The sequence below is a fragment of the Schistocerca piceifrons genome, chromosome 7, assembly GCF_021461385.2.
Source record: "Schistocerca piceifrons isolate TAMUIC-IGC-003096 chromosome 7, iqSchPice1.1, whole genome shotgun sequence".
Lineage (NCBI taxonomy): Eukaryota > Metazoa > Arthropoda > Insecta > Orthoptera > Acrididae > Schistocerca > Schistocerca piceifrons.
In genome coordinates this window covers 355298207-355315823 of record NC_060144.1, presented here as the reverse complement: position 1 = coordinate 355315823, position 17617 = coordinate 355298207, and the positions used below count along the sequence as shown (strand labels likewise).

At 39.0% G+C, this 17617-nt stretch overlaps 1 protein-coding gene across 1 annotated transcript in view; it reads right to left on the bottom strand.

The window, feature by feature from the left end:
* LOC124804616 (probable E3 ubiquitin-protein ligase HERC1) overlaps positions 1–17617 on the bottom strand; it is a 790356-nt gene that overhangs the window by 297197 nt on the left and 475542 nt on the right. The window contains exon 43 of the mRNA XM_047264817.1: positions 7009–7156. Within this exon, the coding sequence (XP_047120773.1) occupies positions 7009–7156 (148 nt within the window). The remainder of the gene's footprint in view (positions 1–7008; positions 7157–17617) is intronic.

Sequence of the window (17617 nt, the reverse complement as noted above, 5' to 3'; positions counted from 1 at the left end):
TGTGGGCATTACTATGAAAGTATACATCTAATGCAAATGTATGGGTAACAACTATCACACCTGAAAAATTCTTGCATGCCTGGGATGCAAGGATGGGTGTTAGTAATAGGACAGTCCTCCTGTTTACTGACATGTATGCACCACACTCTCAAGATATGTTATATGTACATTATGTAAATGTAGTGTTTTTTTCCTCCCAGTTATACAATCCAACTTCAGCCACTTGACCAAGGCATTATACAAGGTCTGAAACAGAAAAACAGGAATATTTTTGTACAGAAGAGACTGGTCTGTCTTGATACTGTAATCCAAAATGATCCATCTTAGTTGCTATGCATTTCATAAGAAGTGCCTGCAATCTGTGCACAAAAACACAGTCTCAATCTGTTTCAAGAAAGCTGGCTTTCATTGGATACTTACAGAAGATACACCAGAGAATAAAGGGATTTCAGCTGAGCAATGGCAGCAAATAATGGAGCAAGAAGAAAACACTGACTACCTTAGCTTCAAGAAAATGTTGAATGTGAGAATGTGATGAAGGTGTTGCCATCTGTCAGGGTATGACAACTAATGAAGCCTTGCAGGATCAGACAACAGAAAAACAAGACAAAATTGTAGACAAGGATGAACCAGAAACTTTGCCAGTTCCTACAACATCAAAAGCTAGTGAAGCAATGAACACAGTTAACTGTTATGTTTTGAGTTCTGAAGTCAATGAGGAGGTAGTGAACACATTAACCCTCACATTAGGAAGCATGGTATTCCAACTACCCCATGTTGAATTTTTCGCTATTATAATTTTATCGGAAGAGCTACATACTTGCTGTGTCAGTCTTTGTCTTAAAATGGTTGAAAATGTATTCACACTCTTGACTGATCCATTTTTTTTATCGTTATGGTTTCTTATTTGTTATAAATGAAGGTTTTAGGAAATATTTCTCTCATTTTCTTTGTTATTTAATTTTTCCATTGTAGAGTTCCAATAAGAAATAAATTCTGAATGAATGTTTGCCCAACAGGAACGAAAAAGTTCGTTCTTTAATTTTTAACATCACGAATCACTTTACTGCAGTTTCCTATGTTTCAAAAATGGGCAATTCGGTAATCTTACTCTATACACAACATCATTAGAGGCAAGTGATTGTTGAAGTACGTGAATACAAACCAAATACACTCCATTACAATAAAACTTGAAGAGTCATAGACAATGGAGAAAAAAATGACAAGAGAGGACAGATGTGATAAAGGAACACGGCAGTGCCTGCTAAGAATTTCCATGGAGACAGTAGAAACTGCAACACTAATTGCTTATATTACATACATACAAAGATTTTCTGAATGACAGGACAATAATCGGGACAGACAAAAACTCTTCATGTTTGTGCTGGCATTTTGAAAAGGTAACTTGGAGGAACGAGCTAGAAATATCAACATTCTCCATAAGGATGTATAAGATACACTGAAAGCATTTGGTTTTGAAATTCTGACAGCAGTGGTCCACACTCCAACACCAGTGTTCCAAGTTACCAGCACCATGGCGATGTCAAGACTGCAAGAGGTACGAAGATTGGAAAACAAGATTCTGTTGTGGAATGCACAAGAAATCTCTTTGTAATATCCACAGAACAGGAACTGTAACTGTGAAGGGCACGTTGTGCAAAAATGTACTTGAATGAACAGTTCAAAAATGCCATTTGTTATTCTGAGGTCATGTACTAGTTTACTACACTGGCAGTGAAAGCGTGTTCATTTTTAATTTTACAGGGGTCCAATATTGAATGATGCTAAATTTATTGTACCTTGCATCTCTGCTCAGTTTAAAGACTAATAATAATTTGAAAAACTGTATTTAAATAAAAAAATAAAGCTATTCATTCAAAATAACAGAATCTAAAAACAAATATCTTTTCTTAACAGCTTCAATGTCTTCCTTTAATCTGCCCAGGTGTGGATCCCAAACGCTCTAACTATATTCAACAATGAGTCACACTAGAATCCTATGTGCGGTCTCCTTTACAGATGAGCCACACACTTCCATAAAATTCTCCCAATAAACTTAAGTCGACAATTTGCCTTCCTTACTACAATCCTTGCATGCCCACTGCATTTCATATCACTTTGCAATAAAAAAAAAAAAGTGGGGGGGGGGGGGGGGAGTGATGGCAATAAATGTGAAGTGTTTCACAATCACGTGAGGGAGCGTTTTACCAAATTTATAACTTCCTCAAACATGAATTTGAAAGAACCATGTGATGGTAGCAAGAGAATTGTAAACAAAAGTGTCAGAGCTGTAATAACCATAGAAAAGGTTGGTTTCATGTTGTCTGGAAAGCATCGAAATCGCAATGAACCTGTAACGTAAATGGACGGTTTTAACAATGATGTTTTACAGTGCCCCATGTGAATGATGAATGCCCGACATCACAAAAATGTGTTACAGTTATGTAGGAGAAAATTAGCTTCAATGGTAAGCACTTCGTCAATGTAAGGAATTTTGAAGGTAATTGGTTCCTGATATGTTAAGAAGAGAGTTTTTAGTTCAAAGAAGTGACTTAGGTGCAGCACGAACTGCATCCCATATAAAGATTCATGATACAAGATGATGAGGTAGTTCAACATTGTATTAGCTTGATGACACACAGGCCAACTAGAATCATTCCAGAAGGATCTGCTGGAAAATGAGTGATGGTACTGGCGGTTTTTAGTTTTCATAGAAGTAGGTTCTCGGATGATTATTCTGCATGCTGACTCTTCTTCTGGTTTTGTTTCTGAGAGTAAACTTGTATTTATGTGTAAGAAAAACAGCAGTGACTACCATTCGGAAATGAACTCTGTCAATTTTGTGACGTGATTCACAATACTTGTCATACCTTGCTTCGAAGTCGGTCATTGCCAGTTACAATTCAACTGTTACAGAGAAAAAACCAAGTATAAACAAAAGAAAAGTGGATATTTTTTCCCTGGATTAAAAAATAAAAATTTTAAGTATAGTATAAACTAGACTTGTGCCGACCTCCTGCAGCTTGTTAATTTATACAAGTATGTGACAAAAAATGCAAACTTGACTTCCTTGCACATGAATGGGGCCACACAGTTTTCCGTTTACCCATGTGTCACTGTCAGTGTAGTCCTATGGAATTAATTTGGGGAAAGGATAAGGCTATATTGGAGGGGGGAAAAACCATTCAAGATAAGATTTACTGCATCGCTTGTGCATGAGGCAATAGACAACATGCCACCTGTAGCATGTGCACAGTCTGTGTGGCATGCTGACAAGTTTGACAGCGAAGTGATGATGGATATAAGCCTTAAACCTGTCATCTTAAATTCACAATCAGATTGTTCAGCAACAGACTCAAATAGAAGTGATGGTGGTATTATGATACAGACTTTGAAACAATGTAATAATATGTCTTAGTTTTAAAGACTCATGGTGTTGTCAACATAACAGTTACATACATAATACTGAGAACTTCCTAGCCTTTTTGATTAGGACTTCGTATCCTTTGAATTATGCAGAGTATAATGTTCAACATATTGCCCAAGGAGAAGTTGAGCTTCCCCCACCATGTTGTAACCTCTAATAACAAGTGAGAATTCAGCTGGATAAAGTCATCAAAAGACCAATATTTCCACATGTAGACCCCTGTCAATTTCAAGACATGAACTAAATAAGGCTCTAAAATGACAGTAACTGTTACTGGTCGAGATATCGGTGGTTTTCGATGTTATCGGTCATCATTCCCTGGAGTTATTCACAGATGATGGTTAATTGTGTTTGCTTGTTCAATAGACTATAAATGCTGTCTCTCAATGTAATGTCAAACAAGTTAGTTTACACTCACAATGCCCATTAACAGCGAAAAATATGACAACTTACTGACCATTTTTATGGTAGTCTTTTCATTAGTCTTTTCTACCACTAATTCTTTTTAATGCACAGAAATTGCAGCTAACTACAGTCAAACACATCAACACACACACCTTGAACACATTTTTAAAAATTCTATTGAGCAGAAGCAGTTGCCAAGCAAATGTAATGATTTTGGTTTGTGCTTGAAGTTAATTTTATTGTGTATTAAATTTTTACTTATAATACAGATCGCAATAAATGATAATTACTGCAAGCAGTTTCAATGATACTGTCATTAGACAATTGTCATTTTGAGAAAAATTGTACTTCACATCTTCACAATGCTGTGTCAGCTGTTCTCGCCTCCCGACATCATGCAGAGCAAATCTGTGGAGCAATGGACACAATGTCATCAAGACATGAATTAATATTTCTCTCCTGAATTTCTCTCATAGATTTGAATTATAATATGATGTACCAAAGGCAAATGAGACTGACTGTTGTCCGCAGCAACACAGTTTGGCAACGTGGACTTTGTTTGCCCACTCTCTGCTGCCATGCACACGCAGTTCTCATCCCTCCAATGCTTCGTCTCTAGGCATTGAAACGCTGTCTTACATGACACGAGCTTTAATGTTGTACGTGAACATTTTGGTTTATTTTTCCTACTCATCTGCATTAACTTACTTTTTTTTTTACATTTAGAGCTACTGCCATTCATCACATCAATTAGACATTTTGTCTAAGTCATCATGTATGCTCCTACAGTCACCCAACAATTACACCTTCCCAATACACCACAGCATCATCAGAAAACAGCTGGAGACTGAAATAACAGAGCTGCTTTCGCACCTCCCTGCGGCACCCCTGATGATACCCTCGTCTCTGACGAACACCCGCTGTCAAGGACAACAGACTACGTTCTGTTATTTAAGAAGTCTTCGAGCCGCTCACATACCTGGGAACCTATTCCAAATGCTTGTACCTTGTTTAACAGTTGGCAGTATGTGCTTTACAGAAATCTAGGAGTATGGAATCCACCTGTTGCCTTCATCCATGGTTCACAGGATCTCATGTGAGGAAAGGGCAGGCTGAGTTTCGCGTGAGTGATGCTTCTGAAAACTGTCCTGGTTCATGGACAGAAACTTTTCTGTCATGGAAATTTATCATATTCAAACTGATAATATGCTCACGGATTCTGCAGCAAACCAATGTTAAAGATATTGGTCCATAGTTTTGTGGGCCTATTCTGTTACCTTTCATAGATACAGGAGTCACCTGTGCTTTTTCCAGTCACTTGGGAGTTTGAGATGGGTGAGAGATTCACAATAAACGCAAGCTAAGAAAGGGGTCAGTGCTGTATAGTACTCATTGAAAAACTGGTTGGGATTCAATCATGACCTGCTGACTTATTTGCTTTCAACTCTCTCAATTATCTCAACTAAATCTCCAAAATGTACTGGGCTAATCAAAATACCTTGCTTTGTAAAATCAAGCTGTCAAAAATCTTGGCAAGGAGAGTTAACTAAGATAGACAACACATTATTAAAATCAGGACAAAAGAAACAGTCGACTACTGGTATATTTTTCAAACCTTTGTGAAGACGGGACTGCACATTATACCCTACTGTGTGATAGCGTAGTTACTCTAACAAGATGTATGATATACTGATAGCTTGGAAAAGTGGTAACCCTTATTCAATTACCAGCGGTGATTCACTAATGGAGAGACATTTTATACCCAACATTCTTTAGTTTTTAGAAGGGCAGTTAAATCACAATTTTAGTGTCTTTTATTTCTTCTACATCATTGCAAGGTACATATTTTGGATGCTAGAGATTATGCTCTCACGTCACATGACATTCCTGCATCCCAATTGGCAGATAGTAGTAGTTTACATATTCAATAAAAAGGATTTACCCAGTGACACTGTATGTAACACATTTTTGCTTCTTGTACACTAACATGTAATGTTGAGAGTTCCTGGGTGTGATATTCTGAACACATTCTCGAGAAGGCGCATTATGAATTACAATTTATAGAAATAGCATGTCAGGAACGGTGGCATTATGAAATCACATGTTACCCCAATTATGGTACCCTTAATTCTGCATTTTCATTGATGAAAAAAATCATATCAATAGCAAATTAGATATTTTTCAGTAGTATGTTTTCCCGCTTATGATGTTCAAAATTCTTAGTCCTTTCAAAAATGGGCTAACAAGATTCTACTGTAGCTAGTTTTGTATCTGTGGATACTAGATGACAGTAGAAGCGTGTGTTAAAAGCTATGTGCAGGCACCCTCAGCGGTGACTCATCAAACACAGAGTGAGATATTTCATCAACAGTACCCCATGGCCCATGCTCAGTGTATGGATGCTTTGGCAATGTCACTCCTTATAGTTCCTTGTAGTGATTGACCAGCAGGTTCATTACCACTGAGCAGTGGCTAAGAAGGTCCCCTATGGGGCATTTAAATGGTTAATGAAGTAAGTTTTCTGGGCTAGTTCCTGAGGCAGTTGATGGAGATGGTGGTGTTGCCTGCCTACAAATTGACTGGTTAGGCAGAATTTGAGCCCCCCTTCTCCCAAATTCGAGTCCTGCACCTTAGCTACTGCAGCAGCTTGCCCAGTTGTACCAATCTGCACACCCCCACTGTGTCAATGGGAACCCTATGACAGAGAACAGTTATTCAGTGACTAATTACTCTTTAACATCATTTGACCTACCAATTATGTACCTGAAGAATCAAATTATAAATTTTTTCAGTTATGAATTCAATACAAGGAGTTTTTTCTCTGTTTTCACTTTTCTTCCCCTATCGTGAGCATAATGTTTCTGTCATCAGTAAAGAGAATTTTTTCTTTCATATGTAACACTATTGGGAAAGTTATCAATACATATAAGAAACAACATTGGACCTAATATGTCACCTTAAGGATCTATTCCATCAATGCATCTTGGTTCTTATTAACATTTCACTAAAAGCTTAGCCTTATCATAGGTTTTAATTACTTAGATTCTTTTCAACTTATGATCAAAACTAGCTGTATGTTATGAATTGTTTAAAGAGCTTAAGTGCCAAACAAAAATTATTTTATGGTCCTATAGAACATAAATGAGTTTGTGAGACTATAGCATAAATATACACACCTACAATGTTGCCACAATATCCAGCACCCCATAGGAAGCCACAGCCTGGATGCGCTGATAACATATGTCCTGCAAGATGAGGTGGTGTTGAATGGCAAATACTGCAGGTTGAATAGAAAGATCCTGATGTACCTGAGGTAACAGGAAACTGGAAAAAAAGAACAAACCTCAATGAATAACATGATGTTAACAATGAACATATGGATTCCTACAGACCTCATTAATGATAGCTGGAAATGAATAGCATATACTAACAAAAGTCGAAGTTGCATAATCTCTTTCATAAATAAGATTCTTCAAAAAATGTGTGTGTGTGTGTGTGTGTGTGTGAGAGAGAGAGAGAGAGAGAGAGAGAGAGAGAGAGAGAGAGAGAGAGAGTGAAGGGGAGGCTGGGATTGAGGAAGGAAGGGAGAGAGAGGGGAAGAAAGGGAAAGTAGACCACGAAAGTCTTGCAAAGAAGGGAAAGACACAATCTGTTTATTTCCATCTCACATAGAAGGTAAAAGGTAATCTGCACTTTCTAGATGATGTACTTTTACTCAGGGTCTTCAATTTTAATGACTGTCACAATGAAGACCTATTATATGAAGTGACAGTGCAATTTAAGCTATGGAGACTAGGTTATGAGTGATTCACTTATAGATTTAACAATAGGTTATAATATTTGCCTAGTAGTACAGTAATGTGAAGTTACACATTAGCCATAGGTCTCAAAGAGAATAATGTCTTGCAGACCAGGATTATTTGTAGTACCTTTTGAAAAGGGAAGGTGATGTAAAAAGATGAAAATACAAATAAACCACTGGCACTTTGACCAACTTTAACAGTGTCCCTTTAGACATTTTATAGTCATATTGCAGATGACTGTTATGATGTAACATACCTGACAATGCTGAGGTATACAATACTGCATCTTATCTTACACAAGTTTGCCCACTGACCCATTGTGTTCTATAGATGTCATAATAACGTAGAAACTTCATTGATATGAAATGCTTTATTAAGTGCAATAGTACAGTGTAGCAGTTTAGTATTATTGACAGTCTGCTCACATTATTGACAGAAGGAATTACCTATTCTCACTATGTGCTTAAAAGGTTGTTACAAAAATTCTGATCTGCAGAGAAGCCTCATTCTGAAGAAAAATGCAATGCTACATTGTGAGAAGCAGACACTTTCTAAGTACATTGAAGGTAGTGTCACAGCCTTTGCTGACATGATTATCCTTCACATCTCACCCCCCCACCCCCCCCACCCCCTCCACCTAATAACCAATGCTATATGACTCTTTTCCACTGACACTCTTATTTCATCCTTGTGTTAGTTAATTAGTTAGTCATGTGTTCCACCGATCAATCTCACAGTAACCATTATGCTGTGGAAAGTGTCAAGTGCATAAGAAATGCACACATGAATATTTTTTATTACTTACCACATTCCCTTAAATGGCACAAAATGCATATATTACACCTATATATTTATTTCTTCATATTCAAGAATTCATATTTGGTATAGGAGTTGTCAAGGAGATATGATTTCAATTTATTTTTAAAACTGTTACTGCCAACTGTCAGACATTTTATTTCATCTGGGAATTTATTGGAACGTTTTACCCCTTTTTGTGCCAAAGATAGATTAAGTAGAGGCTGGTCTAAGTCTTTTTTCCTTCTGGTATTATAATCATGAATGTCACTTTTGTTTTTAAACTGGTCCATGTTATTGACAACAAATTTCATTACTGAGTTAATGTACTGTGAGGCTGTTGTAAGAATTCCTGACCTTTTAAAGATATGCCTACAAGATGTGTGACTATGAGCCCCACACATTACCGGTACTCTAACCACTTTCTTTTGAACAGTGAATACTTTTTGCCTAAGTGTTGACTTACCCCAAAATATTATTCCGTATGATATCAGAGAGTGAAAGTATGTTAGACTGCTAATTTCTATAGCCTCAAAATTGGCAATTATTCTGATTGCACAAATTGCTGAACCTATTTGCTTTAGGAGATACTAAATATGAATTTTCCATGTAAGATTCTCATCTATATGTACGCCCAAAACTTTAGTATGCTCTGCCCTGGTTACTGACATCTGCTGATGTGTTGTTCTTGTTGAACAAACTGTACTCCTTGTAGTAGGAAATTGGATGTACTGCATTTTTTCAAAGTTCAGAGCACGCCCATTCTCAGAAAACCACTCAACAACTCTTCCAAAGACATTATTTATATAATTTTCTATTGGAGTTTCTTTTACTGGATTAATAATGAGGCTTGTATCATCAGCATACAGTGTCAGTTTAGCTTCTTGCTTCAGAAAAGAAGGGAGGGCATTCACATATATCAAGAATAGAAGGGGAACCATGATTGAACCCTGTGGAACACCTAATGTAATTTCCCTGCTCTATAGCTACTAGGTCACATCCTTGTAAATCACCCAGTGCAAAAACAGTTATATGTACCAAATTACCAGCTCCTGTATCAATATTTTAAGAAACGTGTTTCATCCAAATGGAGTAGGACTTTTGCCATGCCAAAATAAGATGCTGTTTAAGAACAGCAAACCACAACTCTTGTGTAGCATTTTATGGGGGTATGACAATATATCAATTACCCTAAAGAAATGAAAATTCCAGCACTGGAAAATCTGATAAAAATCATGAAAGATCACCAATCACCAGATAAAGATGTGGGGCACATGACCAAACACAAAAGTTCAGAAAATCAAACAATCTCTAACACAGTCATCCTTTATTTAATGTAAGTACTCTCTCTCTCTCTCTCTCTCTCTCTCTCTCTCTCTCTCTCTCTCTCTCACACACACACACACACACACACACACACACACACTTGTAACTGCATAAACAGTTGTCATTTATGTGTCACCAATTTACACAACACAGTCTCTCTCCACACACACACACACACACACACACACACACTACCACACACACGCACACACACACACACACACACACACACACTTGTAACTGCATAAACAGTTGTCGTTTATGTGTCACCCTCACACAACATAGATTTGGGAAAATGCAGGAAACAAGGTAGGAAAAGACAGACTGCAACTTACCATAAAGAAGATCCATCAAGTTGCAAGCAGGCACAATTAAAATACACTTATATAAAGCTTTCGGCCACAGATTTCATCAGTAAGAAGAGAGATTCACACACACACACACACACACACACACACACACACACACACACACACACAAACCACCAACTCCAGCATCTTGGGCTGGAATGCCTTTGTGTGTGTGTGTGTGTGTGTGTGTGTGTGTGTGTGTGTGATTTTTACCCTCCACGCTGCCCTCCAATACTAAATCGGTGATCCCTTGATGCCTCAGAACATGTCCTACCAACCGATCCCTTCTTCTGGTCAAGTTGTGCCACAAACTTCTCTTCTCCCCAATCCTATTCAATACTTCCTCATTAGTTATGTGATCTACCCATCTAATCTTCAGCATTCTTCTGTAGCACCACATTTCGAAAGCTTCTATTCTCTTCTTGTCCAAACTATTTATCGTCCATGTTTCACTTCCATACATGGCTACACTCCATACGAATACTTTCAGAAATGACTTCCTGACACTTAAATCTATACTGGATGTTAACAAATTTCTCTTCTTCAGAAACGCTTTCCTTGCCATTGCCAGTCTACATTTTATATCCTCTCTACTTCGTCCATCATCAGTTATTTTGCTCCCCAAATAGCAAAACTCCTTTACTACTTCAAGTGTCTCATTTCCTAATCTAATACCCTCAGCATCACCCGACTTAACTCGACTACATTCCATTATCCTCGTTTTGCTTTTGTTGATGTTCATCTTATATCCTCCCTTCAAGACACCATCCATTCCGTTCAACTGCTCTTCCAAGTCCTTTGCTGTCTCTGACAGAATTACAATGTCATCGGCGAACCTCAAAGTTTTTATTTCTTCTCCATGGATTTTAATACCTACTCCAAATTTTTCTTTTGTTTCCTTTACTGCTTGCTCAATATAGAGACTGAATAACATCGGGGAGAGGCTACAACCCTGTCTTATTCCCTTCCCAACCACTGCTTCCCTTTCATGTCCCTCAACTCTTATAACTGCCATCTGGTTTCTGTACAAGTTGTAAATAGCCTTTCGCTCCCTGTATTTTACCCCTGCCACCTTTAGAATTTGAAAGAGAGTATTCCAGTCAACATTGTCAAAAGCTTTCTCTAAGTCTACAAATGCTAGAAACGTAGGTTTGCCTTTCCTTAATCTTTCTTCTAAGGTAAGTCGTAAGGTCAGTATTGCCTCACGTGTTCCAGTATTTCTATGGAATCCAAACTGATCTTCCCCAAGGTCAGCTTCTACTAGTTTTTCCATTCGTCTGTAAAGAATTCGTGTTAGTACTTTGCAGCTGTGGCTTATTAAACTGATTGTTCGGTAATTTTCACATCTGTCAACACCTGCTTTCTTTGGGATTGGAATTATTATATTCTTCTTGAAGTCTGAGGGTATTTCGCCTGTTTCATACATCTTGCTCACCAGATGGTAGAGTTTTGTCAGGACTGGCTCTCCCAAGGCCATCAGTAGTTCCAATGGAATGTTGTCTACTCCGGGGGCCTTGTTTCGAATCAGGTCCTTCAGTGCTCTGTCAAACTCTTCACGCAGTATCGTATCTCCCATTTCATCTTCATCTACATCCTCTTCCATTTCCATAATATTGTCCTCAAGTACATCGCCCTTGTATAGACCCTCTATATACTCCTTCCACCTTTCTGCTTTCCCTTCTTTGCTTAGAACTGGGTTTCCATCTGAGCTCTTGATGTTCATACATGTGGTTCTCTTATCTCCAAAGGTCTCTTTAATTTTCCTGTAGGCAGTATCTATCTTACCCCTAGTGAGATAAGCCTCTACATCCTTACATTTGTCCTCTAGTCATCCCTGCTTAGCCATTTTGCACTTCCTGTCGATATCATTTTTGAGACGTTTGTATTCCTTTTTGCCTGTTTCGTTTACTGCATTTTTATATTTTCTCCTTTCACCAATTAAATTCAATATTTCTTCTGTTACCCAAGGATTTCTACTAACCCTCTTCTTTTTACCTACTTGATCCTCTGCTGCTTTCACTACTTCATCCCTCAGAGCTACCCATTCTTCTTCTACTGTATTTCTTTCCCCCATTCCTCCCATTTCATCTTCATCTACATCCTCTTCCATTTTCATAATATTGTCCTCAAGTGCATCGCCCTTGTATAGACCCTCTATATACTCCTTCCACCTTTCTGCTTTCCCTTCTTTGCTTAGAACTGGGTTTCCATGTATACAACGTTCTATCATGATTCTTAAACCAAGTGTTAGCTATGATTAAGTTGTGCTCTGTGCAAAATTCTATCAGGCGGCTTCCACTTTCATTTCTTAGCCCCAATCCATATTCACCTACTACGTTTCCTTCTCTCCCTTTTCCTACACTTGAATTCCAGTCACCCATGACTATTAAATTTTCGTCTCCCTTCACTATCTGAATAATTTCTTTTATTTCATCATACATTTCTTCAATTTCTTCGTCATCTGCAGAGCTAGTTGGCATATAAACTTGTACTACTGTCGTAGGTGTGGGCTTCGTATCTATCTTGGCCACAATAATGCGTTCACTATGCTGTTTGTAGTAGCTTACCCGCATTCCTATTTTCCTATTCATTATTAAACCTACTCCTGCATTACCCCTATTTGACTTTGTGTTTATAACCCTGTAGTCACCTGACCAGAAGTCTTGTTCCTCCTGCCACCGAACTTCACTAATTCCCACTATATCTAACTTTAACCTATCCATTTCCCTTTTTAAATTTTCTAACCTACCTGCCCGATTAAGGGATCTGACATTCCACGCTCCGATCCGTAGAACGCCAGTTTTCTTTCTCCTGATAACGACATCCTCTTGAGTAGTCCCCGCCTGGAGGATGCAGAAGATACGCGATGAATTTTCCAGCACTTCTAGTAACCTTCCCACAGCGTCCACACTTCACCTACACGCGAAATCTAAAAGATCGACTCCGAAGGATACCAGCGTAAACGAACCATTCTGCGTCTTTTGCGAATCTTGTGGTCATTGGGCGCAAAACTGTAAGAAGATCGTATGCGTTAATGATCGAATAGATAAATTGAAACTAGGAAACAGATGCTTTCTTTGTCTTCAACGTGGGCACAAAATCTCAAATTGCAAAAAGAAAGAAAAGGCTCAGTGTGTTAACTGTAAAAGACTGCATCATAAGTCCATTTGTGAGGAATGAAAGGATATTAGGAGTCCTGCGGGTCAGGCATACATTACTTCCATGGGAAAGGTATCTGTCGCTCCCCATGGATACATGTACCTTCAGACAGCTCAAGTATGCGTCTCAGGACCTACAGGATTGAGCAGGACAACGCAATGTCTACTGGACGCAGGTAGTCAGTCCAGCTTCATAGCAAAATCACTGATTGATGATCTGAAACTGCAAACAGTAGACCGACAAGAACTAACCGTTTGTTCCTCTGAATCAAACCCTACATGCCCACGCCACCGCAGGCTTGTTCAGTTTAATATGAAGGGGCTTTGGCAGAATTCTAAATTGCCACTTACTGCCTTCGAAAGTACTCACGTTATTTCTCACCAGCCTTCGGTTCCACAACAAATAACGATCTTACCAGATGCCCATAAGATTACACTAGCAGATCCGAAAAACAATTCAACAGAAGATCTTCCCGTGGAGATTCTTGTAGGAGGCGATTTTTATTGGAAGATAGTGAAGCACAATTCGCCCATACGCATCTCTGAACCCTTAGTGTTAGTTCCTTCTCTGTTTGGCTGGATACTTAGTGGTAACATGTCACAAGCCTGTGTGCATGCAACCGTGGTAAATTTTACTCAGACTGACCGATCTCCTTTGCACTCGGACAATGATTTCAGGCGCTTTTGGGACTTGGAAACTATAGGGATTACTGCCGATCAGGGTCTACCTGTGAACAACAAGGATACGAGACTTCTTGAAGAGTTTTGAGCATCTTTCTCTATAAAAGATCATTGTGCAGTGGTTACACTTCCCAAAAGGCAACATACAGTGCTTTCGAGTAACAGACCGATCACGGAAAAATGATTCAAGCACCTTAGGGAAAGATTTCAATGTCAAGAGACCTTTAAGCAAATGTATTTCGATCTTATGGTAGACTACATTACAGGGGAGCAAGTAGAGGTCGCTTCTACCCCACTCTCAGGAAAGGAGCTATTTTATCTTCCTCATCATGCAGTGAGGATGGAGAAATATGGAACCACAAGTGGAGAATAGTCTTTGATGCTTCCTCTCATGAAAACAATGCTCCTTCTCTGAATGAGGTATTAGAAGTAGGACCGAACCTATTACCAGAGATTCTGGAAATTTTACTGGGTTTCACACTATATTCTATGGCTATCATCACAGACACCACACAAGCTTTCCTTCAATTAATCTTGAACGAAAAGGACCAATACTTGACCAGATTCTTCTGGTTCAAAATTAGCCAGGATCAAACAGGAAATCTTGAAAACGACAGACGAACTAACAGAATACTGTTTTAACAGACATCCTTGGAAACAAAGACAACGTTGATGCACATAGGCCTTACTGCGAAGGGATGGATAGCGTTCTGTAGTCGTGGTGAAGACGAGCTGTGGAAACCAGTCTCAGAACGGATAATAATCGCATGCTTTAAAACAAATGTGTGATGTGTCACTGTAATTCAATGCTATGCACCTACTGAAATAGCTAAAGGAGAATTAAAAGATGCATTTTATACAGAGCTTAACAGAGTCCTTAGACAAACAAATTCTAGGGACATAAAAATTTTAATGGGTGACTTGAACACAAAAGTTGGTTCAGAAACTGAAGGGCTTGAACATATCATGGGTGTGCATGGAATGGGGATCAGTAATGTAAATGGTGAAATGTTGATAGATACATGCGCTGAACATGACCTAGTCATTGGAGGCACATTGTTTCCACATCGTAACTGCCATAAGATAACGTGGGTATCTCCAGACCACGTTACCGAAAATCAAATAGACCACATAGTCATAAGCCGCAAGTTCTGACACTCTCTGTTAGATGTCAGAAATAGAAGAGGGGCAGACGTTGGAAGTGACCACCACCTAGTTTTGGCGGAATTCAGACTGAAGATAGTGGCAAATAGAACCAAGATCAATCACAGGTGCAAGAAAATAGACGGGGCAAGATTAAAAGACCAACAGATCAAAGAAACATTTGCCCTTGAACTACAAAACAGATTCCAGGTCCTCTCTGAAGAAAATTTTATGGAAGAGACAATTGAAACATGCTGGCAAAAAACCAAGGACAGCTATTTAGATGTGGGAGAAAAAATCTTAGGATTTAAGGCACATCAAAGGAAGGAATGGATCTCCGATGCTTCGTGGAATGAAATCAGCCGCAGGAAAGAACTAAAACTTAAGTTAAATTTTTGTAAGACAAGAGCACAAAAGAGCGAAGCGCATAAAGAATACATGGAGGCGAACAAAAAAGTGAAAACATTGCTACGTCGAGATAAAAGCAAATGGATAGATGAGCAAGCAAAATTAGCAGAAGAGGCAGCAAGACAAGGAAATATGAAAGAGCTCTACAATATTACCAAACAGTTGTCAATGAAGAACTTCAGACATGAAGGACCAGTTAAGAACAAGGATGGGGTGATGCTTACAACTCAACAGGCACAGCTACAGAGATGGGAGGAGCACTTCAAGGAACTGTTAAATTGTGAAGACAACCAAGAGGAACAAGTAAGAGATGTTCCAGAGGAAGTCGAAGAAGATCAAGATATAAATTTGCAGTGCCCCACAATGGACGAAACTAGGATTTCCTTGAAAACACTAAGAAACACAAAGGCTCCAGGCCCAGACAACATAGCACCGGAGCTCTTAAAAGCTGATATTGAAAGTACTGTTAAAATGCTCCATCATTTGCTGAAGCATATTTGGCTTGAAGAGAAAGCTCCAAAGGAGTGGAAAAATGGTTTGGTGGTAAAGCTCCCAAAAAGGGAAATTTGTCAGACTGCAACAACTAGCGTGGTATTACATTGTTGTCAATGCCCAGTAAGGTCCTCACCAGAATTATTTTAAACAGAATTAAAGAGTCCCTTGAAAAGCGACTGCATAAAGAACAGGCCGGTTTTAGGGCACAACGCAGTTGTGTTGATCTTATTAACACTCTTAGAATCATTTTAGAGCAAAGCAAAGAATTCCAAGCAACCATGTACCTGGCATTCATTGATTTTCAAATGGCCTTCGATTCCGTGAAACATAAAGTGCTCTGGAAGGTATTGCAGAAGTATGGCATACCACAGAAGATCTTAAACATCATAAAAGATCTATATGATGGCTACAAATGCTGCGTACTCCACAAGGGAAATATGACAGAGCCCGTAAAAGTAACAACTGGAGTCTGTCAGGGTTGCATTTTCTCACCAACACTTTTTCTACTCATTCTAGACTCTGTTATGAGAAGAGTCACAGCAGGCAGGAGACGAGGAATCCAGTGGGGGATCCACGAACGTCTGGAGGATTTGGATTTTGCAGACGACATAGTTTTACTAGCTCCAAGGCTGACTGATATGCAAGCTAAATTAAACTTGCTGAAAGAAGAAGCAGAGACTGCTGGCCTCAAGATAAATATAGGTAAAACAAAGGAAATGAGAGTAAATTCAGGGAACATGGAGGTGCCATTGTTAATAGGTGAGCAGCGGGTGGAGACTGTCAACTCATTCCTGTATCTGGGTAGTATAGTGGTGGAAGATGGTGGAGCTGGAGATGATGTGAAAAATCGCATTAAAAAGGCAAATGCTGCCTTGATAAAATTGTATCCAACATGGAAAAATAGAAATATCACGTATAAAACAAAAATCTGTATCTTTAATACAAATGTGAAGTCTGTCCTTCTGTACGCCAGTGAAAGCTGAAAAATGGATAAAAAGATAACAGCCCAGTTACAAAGCTTCATAAATAGTTGTCTTCGACGCATCATGAATATCTGGTGGCCAGAAAAAATATGTAATGAGGAGCTCTGGCGAATAACAAACCAGATACGAGAGAGAAAGTGGGGATGGTTGGGGCACACCTTAAGAAAACCAGATGGAGCCATCAAGAAAAAAGCATTGGAATGGAATCCCCAGGGAACAAGGAAGAGAGGAAGACCAAGGGGCACACGGAAGAGGACAGTGGAAGGGGAAGCAAAAAGAGTTGGCAAGACCTGGGCAGAATTGAGGCAAATGGCCAAAGACAGAGACGGATGGCGAGTTCTCCTGGATGCCCTATGCCCCCATAGGGGCCAAAGGAATTAAGTCAGTCAGTAAGTCAAGTCATTTGGCCTGACCTGCAGCCCATTTTTACTTTCTGCAACACTAAGAGAACTTGCCGACAAGTGTATGACAGCATTTCCCACTGTAGCACCACTTATAAACAAGACTGCATACTTGGATGACTTTGTGATCTCAGTAGAAGGTGATAATTTGGTTATAACTATATACTATGAACTTGTAACCCTAATGAAATTGATCAGTCTCCCCTTATCAAAATGGGCTACCAACTGTGATCAAGTCGAAA